Below are 18359 nucleotides of genomic sequence, written 5' to 3'. Positions count from 1 at the left end.
GAGGGTTGCGATCCCGTTGCCGGTCCCTGGTACGGGCGCGACACCAAGGGTTGCGATCCCGGTACCGGTCAATAAAAAAGACAAAAAGGAAAAAAAAAAAAGATATAAATATAGGGATTCTGCTCTAATCGCTCACTGGCTGAGCGCGGTGCGGGCGCAACACCGAGGGTTGCGATCCCGGTACCGGTCAATAAAAAAGACAAAAAGGAAAAAAAAAAAAGATATAAATATAGGGATTCTGCTCTAATATGGTGGTTTATATTTACTAATGTATTTGATCACTTAAGAACCAAAATTAGTACCCAAACTTCAGCCTCGCCCCGTATCCTTTTGGGGAAGCAATCCATAGAACAACGAGATCTGAGACTCGTGTATACGGAAGAGTGTCTTGGCTGACCCAGGATGGAAATCAAGTGAAAGAGGAAGCTTTTGCATGAAGAAGCAACATCCCTCTGTTTGGGTTTGTGGAACTTGTGCATGGCGGGCAGGTCAGTGGGATTTATCCCTCAAGTTATGAACATCTCCTAGAGCAAAGGTCAGCACACTTTTTTTAAAGGGCCAAATAGTAAATATTTTAGACTTTGCAGGCCATATGGTTTCTGTTGAAACTCCTCAACTCTGCCAGTGTGGTGTGAAAATAGCCATAGAATGGCATGGCTGTGTTCTAGTAAAACTTTATGTATGGATACTGAAACAAATTTGAATTTTATATAATTTTCCTGTCAAGAAATCTTCTGTTTTTTCAGTCATTTGAAAATATAAAAACTATGAGCCATATAAAAACAAGTGGTGGGCCAATTTGGCTCATGGCCATAGTTTGCTGACTCCTGCCCTTATGGCTCTTTCCCTAGAGGTATGGCTTGGAAATGAACTAAAAATATTCTAAGATCTATACTTTGGTATGGTACTTTTTATATCTCTCTGCATTTAGACTTCTACATATACATACTGTTCTGGCTATATATTGCTGTGTTTAAACCACCAAAACTTAGTGGTTTAAAACAATCAGTTTATTTTGCTCAAAGTTTTGTGGCTGGGAATTTGGGGATTCAAGGCTTGTCAGAGAACCTCATCTTTGCTTCATGTGGCACCAGCTAGAGTAGCTCATCTGGGGTTGGAGGATCCACTTCAAAGGTGGTTCATTCATGGCTGGCATGTTGATGCTGTCTGTTGAAAGGGGGGTTAGCTGGGCTATTGGTCAGTGTCCTTGGTTCTTCTCTGTGTAGACCTCTCCATGGGCTGCTTGGGTTTCCTCAAAGCACAACAGCTGGGTTTTAAGATTGGACATTCCAAGAAACAGGAAGTGGAATCTGCCAGTCTTTTAAGGCCTCGGCTTGGAAACTTGCACAGCAACACTTCCATTGTACTCCATTGGTCAAAGCACATACAGGCTCTGGTGGGTCCTTACCAACTTGCCCCTATCTGACCCACAGCTCCAGGCATCTAGATTAGAAATCGCCACAAATTCTATGCCACTCTTCCAATGGAAAGGGGAGTCTGTACTCCTTTCCCTTGAATCTGGCTGGACCTCCTCTTTGCCTGCACTCTCCTTGTGCTCTCTTCCTTTTCTCTCTTGGCCTCCTCCTTTTTAGGTCATAGTTTGTTCTTGGGATGGCCTTGTGATCTCAGGGATGGCCATACTTCTAAGGATCCTGGCCCACTTCTATAGAGCTCTATCTAGTTTGCAGAGTGTTTGCATAGGTTTCTATGTAATCTTCATAATACCCCAGCAAACTAGATGCTAGTCTGACCATTAAAGAGTGGCAGTTCTAGAGGGTACATTTCTTGCACAACTTCAGATTTGATCCTCTGAATATCCAAAGCCTGCATTGGTTGCCCTTGTTCCAGTGGCTACTGGAATGTTTTACATGGATTAAGCTCAACCAGAAGTGCCTTGAACTGATACAGTGAGCCATTTATTTGCTGTATCTGACAGAGAGATATTTAACAGGCTTATTCACCAGGGGAGTAAAGAGATTTTTCTAGGAAAAGAGGATTTTATCTGAGCATATTTATCTGTGGAAAGTAGACCATTTAGTAGCTGATGAGCCTGTAGAAAAACAGATGAAGATGTGTGACTCTTCATCCAAACAGTCTTACCATCAGGATTGTATGGGTTCGGGAGTCAGAAGGTCAGAAAGCCTTACATTGTTCCTGGAATTTTGGTTTCTACAATGTGTAAAACAGGATTATGATGCATAAATGTAGATTGTGGAAAATACAGAAAAGGGAGAAAGAAAATCTCTATGTTTTCTACCACTCAGAGCGCACTCTTCCATCATTTTCTATGCTCATCCAGATGTATTTATGCCACATACACAAAGAGACATCTTAGGCAGACCTGGGATCATACTGGACGTATATTTTAATCTTTTTCATTCACTGCAGCTTGAGTTTTTTCCCTGTGGTCATTAAATATTCTTTGGGAAAGTAGCTTTTAATGGCTGCCCTATATTCTTGTATGTGTGAGGAACATTTCAGATATTGGTCCCAAGGATACTTGTTGGGGTGACCTCCTAATCATATCGAAGCCCATCTACTACTACCCTTCTTCATCCAAGCTACCTCTTGTTACCTCTTCCCAGGCCCCCCATCTCCTTTCCAATTGACCCCTCAGTCTATTCTCCACACACAGGCAAGAGATATCTTTATCTTTCTAAACCTTAAATATGCTCAAAATCCCCCACTACTGCACTACACTTGGGATCAAGCCCTGTGTCATCTGGCCTCCTCTCTCTCCCCTTTCCCTTTGTATACCTTGTTCCAGCCACACTGACTCTTTTCTGACCCATGAACATGCTTAGCTTAGATCCTACCCCATACCTTTGGCTTTTTCTTCTTTCATCATGGGTACAGCCACCTCTTTCATAGTCAACTTGAACATCATCTGGGATATTGGAGCCCTTTTCCTCCACCCTGGTGAAAGTGGTTTTCCCACACAATTCTATGTGATCTTAACAAATTTCTGTACTTGAAATTCTTGTATTTTGTTAGTCTGTATGTTTGCCTCCCATCACATAGTAGGTACTCAAATGTTTGTGAGCTGGCAGAGGGAATGAGGACCCTTTCGGCACCTGCAAGCCTGCTTTGGATTGTCAAAGCCTGCCTGGCTGTATGCAGGGAGAAATGCCAGCCTGTGCCAGGGGCAGCAAGAGACTAAGCTCGCCTGCTGCCTCACAGTGTCATATGGCCTTGCACTGTTTTGCAGTCCTGGATTCTGTGATGCACACACTTTTTTTAAAATTTTTTTTTTGTCTTTTTCCGTGTCCGGCAACGGATCGCAACCCTCAGTGTTGCCCCCGTACCGGACCGGGGACCGGCAACGGGATTGCAACCCTCGGTGTTGCTCCCGCGCCTCGCTCAGCCAGTGAGCGGGAACCGGTCTGTATGTGGGATCCGAACCCTTGGGCGGGAGCGCCGCTGCGCTTCCCAAGCGGTGCACTTATCCAGTGCGCCACCGGGCCGGCCCCATGCACACACTTTTATACTTGACTTCTTGTTGTATTTTTGTGTTGGGAAGTGGCCCACCTCATCCCTCTGACTCTTAGGTATGTATTTATTGACCTGTCATTAGTACAGAGTCACTACCCTCCCTCAACCACTTCTCCAAGGAGAATGATTCCTTTTGGTGGGCAATGTTACTGGGAATCCAGATCTGGGTGCTAGGTTAATTCATTAATACTAGGGTTTCTTTGCTCCTGGGCCCTTCAGTAGATAATGTGGCTCCATTTTTATTATTTCTATTTATTTATTTATTTATTGATTGATTGATTGATTGATTGATTGATTGATTGATTGCCTCCCTTTCATCCTTTTTTTTTGTGGTTGGCTGGTATGGGACCTGAATCTTTGACCTTGGTGTAGTAAGGCTGCACTCTAACCAACTGAGCTAACGAGCTAGCCCATTATTTTATTTTTTTATTGCAATAACTAGAAATTTAGAACCAGCAAGTCACTCTTCTTAAAAAAATTACATTCAATACGGGGTGGGTGGTGGCGATGGGGCTGGGAGGGGGGAATTACTGCACCTGAGAGAGAAGGCTTTGCTAAGGAGGGGAGTGGGCACCTGAGCCCACCCCTGCCTGTGGTGGGATGGGGGAGGGGATCAGACAGACTTGCAAAGTGGGAGGAGGGCATGGGGAAGAAGAATATGTGGAGTGGGGGTTGGGGGGGGTGGCAAGCCAGGGGACAGCTCAGAGCCAGCAGGGGTAGAGAAGACCAAGAGATGAAGGGCCTGGCTGCCCAGGTGGCTCCGTTTTTAGGTGACAAAGTGGTAGCTAAGTGTTTTGTTCCCAGACCACATAGTCTGTAGTGACAGTTAGTTTGGAGGGAGCACCCAAGAGGCTTCCTGAGCCTATGGTTTATAGGTCTTATCTCCACTGACTGATCTGTGTTTATTTTATATGTCAGTGTGCATTGGAATTGTAGTTTAATGCTTTGTTCTAGTCAGTTTCAGAAGACTGTTCCCCTGCCTCTCACCTTTGATATTGCAGAGCTATGGAAAAGAGACTCTCGGCCTGTCCTTGGCATGGATGGTTTCATGTGTTGGGACAAGTCTGTGGCACAGCCTGCCTTGCAATAGGACATCTTTGAGGCAGAGCAGAAGCTGACACACCATGGGGGCCCAAAACTGGTTGCAGAATAAATGGCTGGTTTATACTTCTGGCTATTGGGAGGGAGCCTGTGAAGGCTGCAGGACCAGGAGTCTGGGAGATCAGGCCCCAGCCTGGTTGTGTAATGAAGGTTGATGCCTGGCTGATAGGGTATCCATGGTTCCATGTGTAGCATTCTGGGTACTTGGCACAGGACCTGTTTCAATGTAGATGCCTAACTAAAGGCTTGCCTTGTAATGAATCATTAACAAGAGGGAGCAACAATTGGAGGACTTGTAGGGCAGTGGTGGATTGCAGAGCTCCATGTGGGAAATTGAGGAGTTGTCATGAGGATGTGGAGTCAGGCTCCTCAGCAGAGTCAGGCTAATTAATGCCCACTCACGTCACATTGTCAGTTTGAGTGAAGATAAGTAGAGAAAGAAGTGGGCTCATAGAGTGCTATTCAGGGTGTCTTCCCCAGGTACCAAAAGAGGAAAGAGCCAGTGGGGAACTGAGGCAGGAGGTACTGGGCCTGGCCTGGATTCCCTCTAAACCTCATGAGGAGTATCAGGTGGGGATTGGTCTTCCAGCCTTTTTGGACATGGCCATGTTGCCTAGTGAGGACTCACAGGAGGAGCATGATCTGTCCTGAGATCTGGTGAGACTAAATGGCATGCTTATCATCATACTTGCTGACTGATTAGGGGATGTGCACGGGGGGGTGGATATGAATAATCCAGTGTTTGCAACAGACTGAATACCAGTCTGTTAAAGGTATAGAAAATTAAGGTCTCATTCTAAGTAAGCTGTGTTGGCTGCCTGCAAAGCCTTGTTTGACTTGTGTGGGCTATTGGTTACTTTATTTCAGGAGGTTATGGCAACTCTGGGAGTCACAGTGGCAGAGGGTGTGCTGCTTGGTGTCAGCCAGGTGTGCCTGTTAGTATGTCCATTGGGGTAACATCAGCTTCTAAAGCAAGAGCTTCCTTATACTTTTATACTTATGTATACATCAATCTGCAGGGTCAGGAGAAAGACAAGGGGACCTGTCTGCCTGAAAGGTATAGCCCTCAGGTCCTAGATCCTCTGCTCTGCCTGATGCATGACACCCTTTCATGTTCTGACAGCCCTTGTCCAGTGTCAGCCTGGCCAGCACCTGTTGCTTCCTGCGCTGTTCTCTAGCTCTGCCTCGAGAATTGATTTGTTATTATTGACTCTAACTTATCTCCCAAATGGACTCCTTTGATCAGACATTGTGAGAAGGGGTTGCGGGCTGTCTCTAGGTCCTCATGGCCAGCATAGCTTTCTGAGAGACTTGGGCCATGGGGCTCCTGTCTCCTCTTCTGTGGCCTCAGGATACCCTAAAGTAGATGGTCCTGATGTGTGCTCCCTTGAATCAGAGTGAATGCCTATACACAAATCTCATCCAAGGTCTTGACTGTCCTTTGTTTTCACAGCTGCTTTTGGATCTGAGAGCACCCTTCTGCTCCATCAGGGTCTGTGGGAATGGGTCCCACAGAAAGCAGCTTGGCTTTTGCTTGGTGAATCTGAACCTTTCCTGGGTTGTCCACAGTATAAGTCACCCATTCTGACTCTTGCTTCTCTCGAGATTGGTGCTCCCTGTAGGCGCCTCTCCTCCAACTTAAGTGAATGTGGGACTGGCTGAGGAATGTAATTATATGCCTGGAGGTGTTCTAACCCCTCCTCTTTAGGATAGTCAGGGAGAGCTGTCTTTGCATCTCATGAAATGACTGGGTGGCCCCCCAAGAGCCCTGTTCTTTTTGGTAGAGCCTGCAAGGGGGGACTTTTCATCTCTGCTTCCCCTCAGCCTTCTTGCCTGTAGACAATGTGGACTTGCCCTCAGTCCAAGATGTCGGCAGGCTGGGAGCAGCCCTTTTTGGGACTGCGCTCTCAGCTGGCAAGGGCCCCCAATTGTTCCCATGAGAACAATGGGCACTCTTTTTGGCTAGGAAGGGGAGTTCATGAAAGGAGCATTTCTTTGGATGCTTGAGAGCTTTGTGGCGAATGCCGCCTGTGTGAGATGAACTGCAGTTTCTTCCTGCCTCAAGTGGGTGTTCCCTGGTTCTGAATGGACCTCTTGTGAACACAGCACACCGGGAAATGTGGGTTGGTGAAGGAAGGCATCCTTGGGGGTGGATGGGCTGTCAGAATGGCATTTGCCCAGACTCATCAGCTCAAATACTTATTGAAAATATAGGCTTCTGTGTTTAAAAAAAAAAAAAAATTACTGACAAGGACTGAAACAGAACACGACACAGTGAAAATAGATGATGTCAGGGCTTGGGGTTGAAGGGCTGATTCTGAAAACTTTATTAGGGACTGTAAATATGCCCTTACTTTTCTGGAGAAAAAGATCAATTTTTGTTTTTAGATGAGAATCGTTAACTTAGATAAAATGCTTCATAGCTCAGACCTGAAAGGCACTAACTGGGCTGGACAAGTGTATTCAGAATGTGATCCTTGGTCTTTGTGGCAGGAGCTGTGTGCTGGTTTGAGGTTTGCATGTCTGGCAGCACCAATGATTGTCACTTGTGGGTGTGGCTCTGCTTTACTCAACAAAGCAAAGGCTCCTTGCACCCACTTTCACCAGGGGTTTTCATCTCAGGTGGGGACAAAGGCCTGGCCCTCTGGTTTTAAGGTAGAGGTTTTTCCTGTTGACTTGTGCCATTTAGCCATGTGATTGCCCTAGCCTAGCCATGTGACTGCCCTTACTCATCATTTGCAGAAGCCACAGAGCAGATTTGTCTCATTGTCATAGTCCATGGCATAGATACAGGATAACTCTGAGTGTGAGTCAGCACGAAGGGTCGAACTACATCAGAGGGACCATCTCCTGCTTTCCTGAGCAGAGAACACACAGTCAGCCTGCCCCAAAGAGGCCTTGACCACCACATGTGGGAATGCCTTCAGGGTGTTGTCTGTGGAACCCAGTCGTAGATGGTTGCAGGTTGGCTGAGCTCTGCAGCTTGGCTGAGGGGTGAGGGAGCTGAAGGGTCAGGAACCAGTGATCAGGTCTGAGGGAGGGCAGGGACCTTGCCAGAGTAGACCAGTATAGATCCAAGCAGTGGGGGCGCTGTAGGGCAGCAGTCTGTGCCACTTTGAAATGGACCTCTGAGAAGACCCCCTGGCATATCTGTGGGGGGACAGAAGGATGGGCCCAGCCGACACCCCAGGAACTGATGTGTCCAGAGGTGTTGGTTGGAAAGTGCCACCAGAGAGGCCCAAAGGACCTTCCAGAAGATTTGTAGTGTGAGGGAATTCTCACCAAATCAGTTTCATGATTATACCTTCTTAACATCCCTTTTTGCTGACCATCATGAACTGTGAAAGTGCTTGCCCATCTATCTAGAGTCTACTTGCCATTTCTAAGTTCTGCAACTCCCACATGGGTAAGACATCATCTTGTGGGCCCTGAATGATAAAGCTCGTGTTTTCTTGGTTTCAGGAGTCAATTATAATTAATTTAGCCCTAGGGAGAGCCTGATTCTTTAGTTTTGTCTTTTAGCTGTACTTAAGTGGCTGGTTCAGGCTGTGGGTTGAAACCTGCTTTTTGATGAGGGCTTAAGTGATAGAAGTTCCTCTACCCATTTGCTGTTTCCCCAGGTTTTGAAAGGGTACTGGTTTGGGGTGAAAGACTTTGCTTATGTTCATGGTGTGCAGTACTATAGGTGCTGTATCTTTATTAAACCTGGTGTTTGGTGGTCTACTGTGTGCAAGAGGGCACCAGCTAAGCATCTGGAGGGAGGTCCCCAGAACTGAGTGGGAAATCAGTTGCTGTTCACCTGGTAGTACAGACTGGGAAGTGACCAAAACCTTCAAATTCAGCAGTTCCCCAGTTATTGGTCAAGGTAATTTCTTATGGGTATCTCTGGGCAGGTAATCTAATCTTTAGTACTCTTTATGGGTCTGCCCAAGTTTTGTGGTTTTGATTCTTAATGTTTTTGGATCAGTTTATGAAGCAGAATTTCTGAAGGTGGGTGTGTGGCTGTTTGAGATCTTGTTTTCCTCAGTGCTGGGCTTGCCTTCCATCTGAGGAGCACATCCTCTTCAAGGGTTGCTGAAACTGGAAAGCTTTCTGGCCCTTTCTGGGTGGCCTGCAAGCTGGAGCCTGTGATCTTCTCAATTCAGACTTCCTCCTGCAGTTTCTGCCTCATGTAGATGTACCCACTAACTGCTTGAAGACAGCAGCTCTAAGGTCAGCAGGTCTTGCTTCCCACAGCTCCAAGGTAATGTTGGTGTTTAATGATAAAGGATCAAGTGACCTGAAACCCTGAGGAATTCCATGGGCTGGGAACAGCCTGTCATCCCAAATGTATGTGCTGCTACTGCTGAGCACCTCACACAAATCCCTGCCTCCTGCTCCTTGCCTGCTCTTCCTGGACTGGCAGTCTTTAGAGGGTTAGCTGTGGATAGTTATGGTACAGCTAGGGCAGAAATTTTTATACTGGGTAAATCAAGGACTACAAGGATAGTCAAAATCTCATGTGTAAATATGCCAGGATCTAGTGCACCTGTTTTAGACTGAAGAGGTGAATGCTGGTCTTTGGGCTTTCACCCACAGCAGGTCCTTCCCTTCCCCCATGCCCGTCAGGGTTTTCATGCACTCCTGGCAGAGAGGTCTTGACAGGCCAGCAATTCCCTGAGGGTCCCCAGCCTATGCCTTTTTCCCCTATAAGATCCTGGCTTCCCCTTGCCTGCATCCTCCCTACTTCCCTTATATACTGAGTTATGAATAGGGAGGCAAGGCCCCACTGTGCACTGGGTCCAAGGCCAGTTGGGAAGGAGGACTGGAGTATAGATCCTGGACATACCCTGGACCCATTTGTATAACAGCCTCACATGATTTACTAGATCTTCTCACAGCCCACAGGAGCAGATGGAAACCAGCACTGGTGGAGAGCCCAGCATATGCCTGGCCCTATAATCATACAAGGATGAGGTCATTTCCCCATTTTACAGATGAGGATGCTGGGGCTGAGGTTGGTTCAAGTCTCAGCCTTCCTGGAGCTGGGATTTATACTGAAAGATGGGGCTTCTCATCAGGTAGGCTGTTGTTACTGGGATGAGGCCTGGCTTGTCATGGGAGCCACATCTCTCAGAAGGAACTTTCATATCCCAACTCACCCTGAGCCCCTGAGAGGAAGAAAAGTGGTTCAGAGCCTGTAAGTTTCAAAAACTGGAGAGGGTATCCAGAATTCCCATGGGCTGAGGGGTTCCTGCTTTGTCAGTGTCCCCAAGCACCTCTGCAGTGAGCCAGGCTCTGAGCTGATGCCCTCAGGCCTGAGCAGGCTGGCTAGTGGAATCCTCTGGGAAGGGTGGATGCTGCTAGCCTTTTTGGCATGTTCAAACTTCCTGGGTCAGGGGCTTTCCCCAAATGGCCTCTAAAATGCAAAGGTGCCAGCTTGCCTATGACTTGGCCAGGTTCCTTGTGGAAATTAGGTTTGTTTTGCTTCCTGTGGCTCTTCTATTTGAATGAATCATTGTCACTCAAAGTGCGGTTTGGACCTAATGTTCCCAGTACCAAGGCACCCAGAGATGCAGGGGTTTTAGAACGTTCACATTAGTACCTTTCCTGCCTGTCTGAGGAATACCCATGACCCTGGGGGGACTGCCTACTTCAGGGTTGTAGATCCAGGTTGGATATCTGTCCTGCAGCCAGTGTATGGCCGGGGCTACAGGACCCTGAAGAGCTAGAATCTGCAGAGGGTTGAAAGCAGGTGTATAGGTTGGAGAAGCATGGCTCTGTTTTTCTGTCATGACTTGCCCTAAAAGTCTGTAAAGCTGTGGGAAGACAATAGTGAAAGTACTTGTTCTCAGTACAAAGTAAACCTACCAATCTCATCTCCCAGTTTGAAATTGAGCATTGTAACTTGCTTTGCTGAAACCTGAGGCTTTCTTTACTGTTTGCTGTTTGTTACATGTTATTAACATGTTACAATATTAGTTCACACAGTTAAAATAAATATGGCTTCCAAGCCTGGTTGTGTGGGAGCCTTGGCCGTTGAATGGCCTGAGTTTGTTCTATAGGAAATGTTTGACAGCAGAACTTAGGCTGTTGGGGTCAGCAGAATAGGAAGTGAGCCAGGCTGGGAAGCTTTGAGGAGGCGGAGCCCTTCTCTCTCTTTTTTTTTTTGAAAGGAAATAAGATTTATTAGGCATGAGTAAGGAAGGGGCAGCACAGTGGAAACCCTCATGAGTGCAGGGCCCACCACTTGTCCAGGGGGCCACGGCTGGGGATGTGTTTAACCCCACAACCATCTGGGATGAGCCACTCTGAGCCACCATGTTTTCAAATTCATCTGTGTTAAACTTGGTAAAGCTCCCTTTTGAGATGTGGATCTTCTGGCAGCCAGGGACCTTGAACTTAGCTCTATGTAGGGCCTCAATTCATGCTCCTTGTTCTGCAGCTTGGTGTGGATGGACATGATGACTTGGCCAGTATGAACCCTGGCCACATGTCCTGTGGCTTTCCAGAAGCACTCCACATCCCTGTCTGGAGTCTGTTAGCCCCAGCACAGGACAACATCTTGTTGATGTGGATGAAATGGAAGGGGTAGAGCCACACTCAGATATGAAAGCCAGCTTTGCCACAACTTTTTACCATGTACTTGTTGGCACAAATACAGGCAGCCTCCAGGGCTTCAGAGGGGAGCTGCTCATATTCATCTGACACCATGTGGACAGAGTGGGAACTCATCCACTTTTGCCTTCTTCTGCTCCAGGTCAAAGATGCAGATCTTGGCATGAGTGAAATGTTGGTAGAAGCAAGACTTTGGATATGGTTTGTCCTTACGATATCAGTAACACCATGTGGGGTGGTGGCCCACGGTGACACCAGGATCTTTGGTGGCACACTGATGGGAAAGAGCCCTTTTCTGTTTTTTGCAAAGCGAGCATTCAACCTTTTGCTTTATGTGTTCACATGTGGATGTGGCAGTTTCCATATTTAATATAAATGGACTGGACAACTTTAAAGCATTGGTTTTTCAGCCAAAACTGTTGTTGTCGTTGTCGTTGTTGTTTTGGCAACTGGCCAGTACAGGGATCTGAACCCTTGACCTCGGTGTTATAACATCATGCTCTAACCAACTGAACTAACTGGCAACTGAAAAAGGAACTAAAAAATGTTTTCCTGAGGCAAAACATTTTAAATAAATATTATTTTTGTAGCTAATAAAGATTTTAAATGAAAAATATATTGTTTTTCATGGATCTGAAGACAACCATGTGTACAGATATTTTAGTATTTCTGATGTTTGATGAGTGATGGGGTGGGAGATTCTTAGTGGTGCATTAATTAGATGATGGTGCACCTTAGAGTTGATGAAATGTGTCAGGATATAAATACTTTTCACAGACCCTCAGTGAGTGGCTCAGAGAGGAATTAGGAAAAGATAACCCCAATAATAATAACTCCTAGTAATGTTAGTCATCTTCTCATGGGTGTTTGCTGGAGGTAGGAAACCTGTTCAGACCAGTTTAAAGGGTGGAAGTATCTAGTCTCTGACAGGGTTGCTGCCTGGACACCTGGGTCTTGGCTGGGAATGTCAGGTACCAGCCTAGTGTTTCCTCCCCAATCATTAGGTTACCTGGCTTTTGGCAGGATGAAGCTCAGGGAACCGGAACCACTGGGGAGCCCAGCAGGCATGGCTTTAGCCCTCCTGCTATGAAGAGGGAGGCATTTTAGTGTTCCTCTGCTAGGAAGAAATGGCTGTGAAGGGCAGTCCCTGGGCTGTGCCGGGCAGTGAGACTTGGCCTGTGTGTCCCTGGGCTTGGGACAGGACAAAGGAGCTAAGGGTGCCTTCAGGCAGACTGGAAAGTGGATGCCATCTTTCTTGCATTGGGGGCAGGAGTAAGTGTTTCCCAAAGGTGAGAGGAGCCACAGATGGGGCCTGGGCAAGAGGCAGGGCTTATTTCCTTCTTGTCAGCTGATGGTGGAAGTTTCTATGATGGCATTACCTTGGATGCTCTGAGTACTACCAGTTATGTCCCTGTAGAAAAGGACTTCCACACTGAAAGAAGTTTGAGAGGTGCTATTGTGTGCAATAAGGGGATGAGCTCCTTAAGACTGCTTCTGTGCCTGGTCTCTCCAGTGGTAGAAGCTGGCTCTGTACATTTCCTGATACTTGGTTGATTGTAGAACCTCTCTTTTAGAGAGACGAGAGCTCCTTGGGATTCCTTTGATAAACACTGTTATGGAGTAGTTGATTCTAGTTCCCCGCCCTGGGCACCACAGTTTTCCTTGAGGTTTGAGAAGCAGAGTTAATTAAGATACTAAATACAATTAACTGTTTTCTACACAAATATGCCCCACTACACTTGAATGTAACATCACGATTGTAAAGTGAGTCATTCTGGGGTGTTTAGTCTTCTCTTGTACCCAGACCTGTGTGCACTTACACTTCTGGTCAGGAAAGGCACCCCAGGCCAGTCATACGACCTGAGCAAAGGTGTGGTGTCTGGAGGACAGGGGGAGAAGTGTGAGATGAGGCTGGAAAGGAGTACTGAGTTCTGGAATGAGACACTCGACTTGATTCTGCAAGTAGAGTGGATGGCAGGTGTGTTACTAGTATAAAAATCCATAATATTCTTGAGCTTCGTGGTTATCAGTTCTCTGGAATGAAACATGTTTGAATGCCAGCAGCATCTCCTCCCCACTGTGTGGCTTTGGATGAGTTATTTGCCTTCCAAGCTAGTCTGTCTGGCACCCTCAGTCTTTTGTGACAAGTAAATGAGGACAGTTGTGCCTTTCTGGGGGAGAGGAGTTGGTTTCCCTAAAATTAATTCTGAATTATACCTCAAGTCTGTCACACAATTCAGGTTAGGCCAGTGATTAACTGTTATGATCATTTTTGGGTTATGCAATGACAGTGGCACTTGTAACTCATGTTTTTGTCTCTTCTAGGTATCAGCTGCAGGGAAGGAGGCTTTGCCATCTTGGCTACACTGGGACCCACATAGCCACACTCTAGAGGGCCTCCCGCTTGACACTGATAAGGGTGTACATTACATCTCAGTTAGTGTGGCACGGCTAGGGGCCAATGGGAGCCATGTACCCCAGACCTCTAGTGTGTTCTCCATCGAGGTCTACCCTGAAGACCACAGTGAGCTGCAGTCTGTGCGGTCAGCCTCACCAGACCTTGGCGAGGTGGTATTATCTGCCTGTGCTGCTGATGAGCCTGTGACTGTCCTGACGGTGATTCTGGATGCTGACCTCACCAAGATGACCCCAAAGCAAAGGATCGACCTCTTGCACAGGATGCAGACCTTCTCAGAAGTGGAGCTTCACAATATGAAATTGGTGCCAGTGGTGAATAATAGACTGTTTGACATGTCGGCCTTCATGGCTGGCCCAGGAAATGCAAAAAAGGTGGTAGAGAATGGGGCCCTGCTTTCCTGGAAGCTGGGCTGCTCCCTGAACCAGAACAGTGTGCCTGACATTCATAGTGTGGAGGCCCCTGCCAGGGAGGGTGCTATGTCTGCCCAGCTTGGCTACCCTGTGGTAGGTTGGCATATTGCCAATAAGAAACCCCCCCTCCCCAAGCGCATCCGGAGGCAGATCCATGCCACACCCACACCTGTCACTGCCATTGGGCCCCCAACCACAGCCATCCAGGAGCCACCATCCAGGATTGTGCCCACCCCTACATCTCCAGCCATCGCTCCTCCAACAGAAACCATAGCTCCTCCAGTCAGGGATCCTGTTCCTGGGAAGCCCACAGTCACCATTCGGACTAGAGGCGCCATTATTCAAACCCCAACCCTAGGCCCCATCCAGCCCACTCGAGTGTCAGAAGCTGGCACCACGGTTCCTGGCCAGATTCGCCCAACGATGACCATTCCTGGCTATGTGGAGCCCACAGCAGTTGCTTCTCCTCCCACAACTACCACAAAGAAGCCACGAGTATCTACACCAAAACCAGCAACGCCTTCAACTGACTCTTCAACCACCACAACTCGCAGACCAACCAAGAAACCACGAACGCCTCGACCAATCCCCCGGGTCACCACCAAAGCTCCTATCACCAGATTGGAAACTGCCTCTCCACCCACTCGCATCCGTACCACCACCAGTGGAGTGCCCCATGGGGGAGAGCCCAACCGGCGCCCAGAGCTCAAGAACCACATTGACAGGGTGGACGCCTGGGTCGGCACCTACTTTGAAGTGAAAATCCCATCAGACACCTTCTACGACAATGAGGACACCACCACTGACAAGCTAAAACTAACTCTGAAGCTGCGAGAGCAGCAGCTGGTGGGTGAGAAGTCCTGGGTACAGTTCAACAGCAACAGCCAGCTTATGTATGGCCTGCCCGACAGCAGCCACGTGGGCAAACATGAGTATTTCATGCATGCCACAGACAAGGGGGGCTTGTCGGCTGTGGATGCTTTTGAGATCCATGTCCACAGGCGTCCTCAAGGAGACAGGGCTCCTGCACGGTTTAAGGCTAAGTTTGTGGGAGACCCAGCACCAGTGGTAAATGACATCCAGAAGAAGATCACCTTGGTGAAGAAGCTGGCCTTTGCCTTTGGGGACCGAAACTGCAGCACCATCACACTGCAGAATATCACCCGGGGCTCCATTGTGGTGGAATGGACCAACAACACCCTGCCCCTGGAGCCCTGCCCCAAGGAGCAGATTACTGGGCTGAGCCGGAGGATCGCTGAGGATGATGGGAAACCTCGGCCTGCCTTCTCCAATGCCCTGGAGCCTGACTTTAAGGCCATGAGCATTGCTGTGATGGGCTCCGGCAGTTGTCGGCACCTACAGTTTATCCCTGTGGCACCACCTAGGAGGATGCCCTCAGTGGCACCTCCCACGGAGGTGCCCGACAGGGATCCCGAGAAGAGCAGTGAGGATGACGTCTACCTGCACACAGTCATCCCGGCTGTGGTGGTTGCAGCCATCCTGCTCATTGCTGGCATCATTGCCATGATCTGCTATCGCAAGAAGCGGAAGGGCAAGCTAACCCTTGAGGACCAGGCCACCTTCATCAAGAAGGGAGTGCCTATCATCTTTGCGGACGAGTTGGATGACTCCAAGCCCCCACCCTCCTCTAGCATGCCACTCATCCTGCAGGAGGAGAAGGCCCCCCTGCCCCCTCCTGAGTATCCCAACCAGAGCATGCCTGAGACCACTCCTCTGAACCAGGACACTGTGGGAGAGTACACACCCCTGCGGGATGAGGATCCCAATGCGCCTCCTTACCAGCCCCCACCGCCCTTCACAGCCCCCATGGAGGGCAAGGGCTCCCGTCCGAAGAACATGACCCCATACCGATCACCCCCTCCCTACGTCCCCCCTTAACCCACAAGCGCCTGGGTGGAGGCAGGGGTAGGGCAGGGGCCTGGAGACAACATGGTGTTGTCTGTGGAGACCGGTGGCCTGCAGATCATCAGCCACTGGGAGCCAGCACCCGACCTAGCACACACTGACACACGGGGCCTGGACAAACCTGCCCTCTCTGGTCCTCCCAAACCCCAAAGCAGTTGGAGAGACTTTGGGGATTTTTTTATTTTTAATTTTTGCCTAACAGCTTTTTGTTTGTTCATAGAAAATTCTTCGCTGTGTTTTTTGATGGCTGGCTCTGAAAGTACTGTTTGGAATAGATGTAGATAGAGGGAGCAAGGAACCGTGAACGAACTCGCAGGTAGTGCTGGGCAGCCCCCCAGCTCTCTGCGTTTTGCCTTTAACACTAACTGTACTGTTTTTTCTATTCACGTGTGTCTAGCTGCAGGATGTAACATGGAAAACAGTAGCTAAAGATTAAATTCAAAGGACTTTCAGAAGTTAAGGTTAAGTTTTTACATTTAATCTGCTGTTTACCTAAACTTGTATGTATAATTTTTGGGTGGGAATGGGGAATTGCTTTGCTAAAAATAAGCTCCCAGGGTGTTTCAAACTTAGAGAGACCAAGGGACAGTATTTTTTATCAAAGGAATCCTATTTTTTCATACTACGTCAACTTGGTTGCTCTGATACTCCAGAGCCTGACTGGGGCCTTCCTGGCCCTGGCTCAGGGGCCAGGGCCCTGGTGCTGGGTTTGCTCTCCTGCTGTTGCCAGGGGCTGGGAGCTGGAGGGGCCTCTTGGGCCATGGACATCCCCACCTCCACCCCATGCACACTAGTGGCCCACCACCAAGGGGTCTTCATTTCCATGGAAAAGGGACTCCAAGAGGCAGTGGTGGCTATGGCCCCTAATCTAGGTGCTCCAGGGTGGGCCAGCTGCTCATGGGGGTGCCTGGGGAGGTCGAAGGACTCGACCACATCAATCTGTTTTCTTTTACCCTTTGTGTGTGTGTGTGTGTGTGTGTGTGTTTTCCCCCTCCTAAAAGAAATATCATGGTTTTTGAAACACTCAGTGGGGGACATTTTGGTGAAGATGCAATATTTTTATGTCATGTGATGCTCTTTCCTCACTTGACCTTGGCCACTTTGTCCCAACAGTCCACAGCCCTACCCTGACCCACTTCATCCCTTTTCTCTGGCGCTCCAGTCCCAAGCTTTGGGCCTGAACGACTGGAAAAGGTCTAGTGTCTGAGGAGTGCCAGCAATAGTTCATAGTAAAAATCTGTGGGCTGTCATAGCTAATTTTTTACTAAAGTTTTTATACAGCCTCAAATTGTTTTATTAAAAAAAGATTAAAAATGGTGATGCTTACAGCAGTTTGTACAAACTCTTAGTGTTGATTCCATGGAACTGACGGCTTTGCTCATTTTGATTTTTTCCCCCTTTTCCTAACGGTTTAAATTCTGGAATTACCCTGGGGCTTCTTTTGCCTTTTTTAGTAGAACATCCGTAAGTCCATCTGCATCTCTGTCCCATGACTCAGGGGCGCCTACTCTGCTTCGATTCTCCTCCTTTGGAAGAAACCATTTTGAGCATGACTTTTCTTGACGTGTGAGTTATTTTGGGTAACTTTTAGGGAGGAATGCCTTTCGCAATAATGTATCCCTTCCCTGACTGAGTGTGGGTGGGTGGACCCAGGCTCCCTTTGCACACGGAGCAGCTACTTCTAAGCCATACTGACTGTTTTGCAGAGGATTCATGTGTGCTGCTTCAGGAAGGGAGGGGGTCTCCCTCCTGCTGTTCTGTAGAAGGTGGTTCTCTTGCGCCTTCTCCCATAGGGCCCAGCCCCCATCAGGGTACTCTGGAATGAGCAGTGCCCTTGTGGGGGGAGCTAGTAGGTGAGGGCTCAGTGTATCACTTGTGACCAAGCTGTGTGCCTCATGCCTCCAAGCTATGGTCCAAGCCAGAGTTTCTCTGCTGCCCCAGAGTCAGGAGCACAAGTGGTATCTGACATGGTGAGAATATTTCTGATGACCTTGTCAAAAAATAAACAGTTCCCTGTGTTCCAGGTGAGGGCTTTGAAAGGCCTTCCAAACAGCTTCATTACCCCTAGCAACCCTACCATTGGGCATTGCCACACAGAGACGTCGCTAGCCCAGAATGGCCTGTTGCTGTAGCAACTGGAAGCGATAGGGGCAGTGAACAGAATAACAACAGCAACAATGCTTTGCAGGCAGTCTCCTCCCCTGAGCGCTGGGCTGGCGATGCCGTTGGACTCTTGAGACGGAGAGCCAATCTCACATTCAAGTGTTCATCAACCACTGATGTGTTTTTATTTCCTTCTATGATTTTTAAGATGTGTTTTCTGCATTCTGTATAGAAACATATCAAACTAAATAAAAGCAGTGTCTTTATTACAATTCCACTGTCTCTGAGAATCTATTTCCCTGGCCCCTACA

General features: G+C 48.1%; 1 protein-coding gene and 1 pseudogene across 1 annotated transcript in view; one reads left to right on the top strand and one right to left on the bottom strand.

Moving 5' to 3' along the window:
• Window positions 1–18320, top strand: part of DAG1 (dystroglycan 1 (dystrophin-associated glycoprotein 1)) — a 72189-nt gene extending 53869 nt beyond the window's left edge. The window contains exon 3 of the mRNA XM_008571560.1: window positions 13516–18320. Coding sequence (XP_008569782.1) covers window positions 13516–15918 — 2403 coding nt within the window. The 3' untranslated portion in view covers window positions 15919–18320. The remainder of the gene's footprint in view (window positions 1–13515) is intronic.
• Window positions 10801–11554, bottom strand: LOC103589552 (annotated as a pseudogene).
• Window positions 18321–18359: the final 39 nt, after the last annotated feature.

This window comes from Galeopterus variegatus, unplaced genomic scaffold (genome assembly GCF_000696425.1).
Source record: "Galeopterus variegatus unplaced genomic scaffold, G_variegatus-3.0.2 Scaffold701, whole genome shotgun sequence".
Classification (NCBI taxonomy): Eukaryota; Metazoa; Chordata; class Mammalia; order Dermoptera; family Cynocephalidae; genus Galeopterus; species Galeopterus variegatus.
Note: the sequence above shows the minus strand (reverse complement) of the source record. Positions and strands in the feature narration are given on the sequence as shown.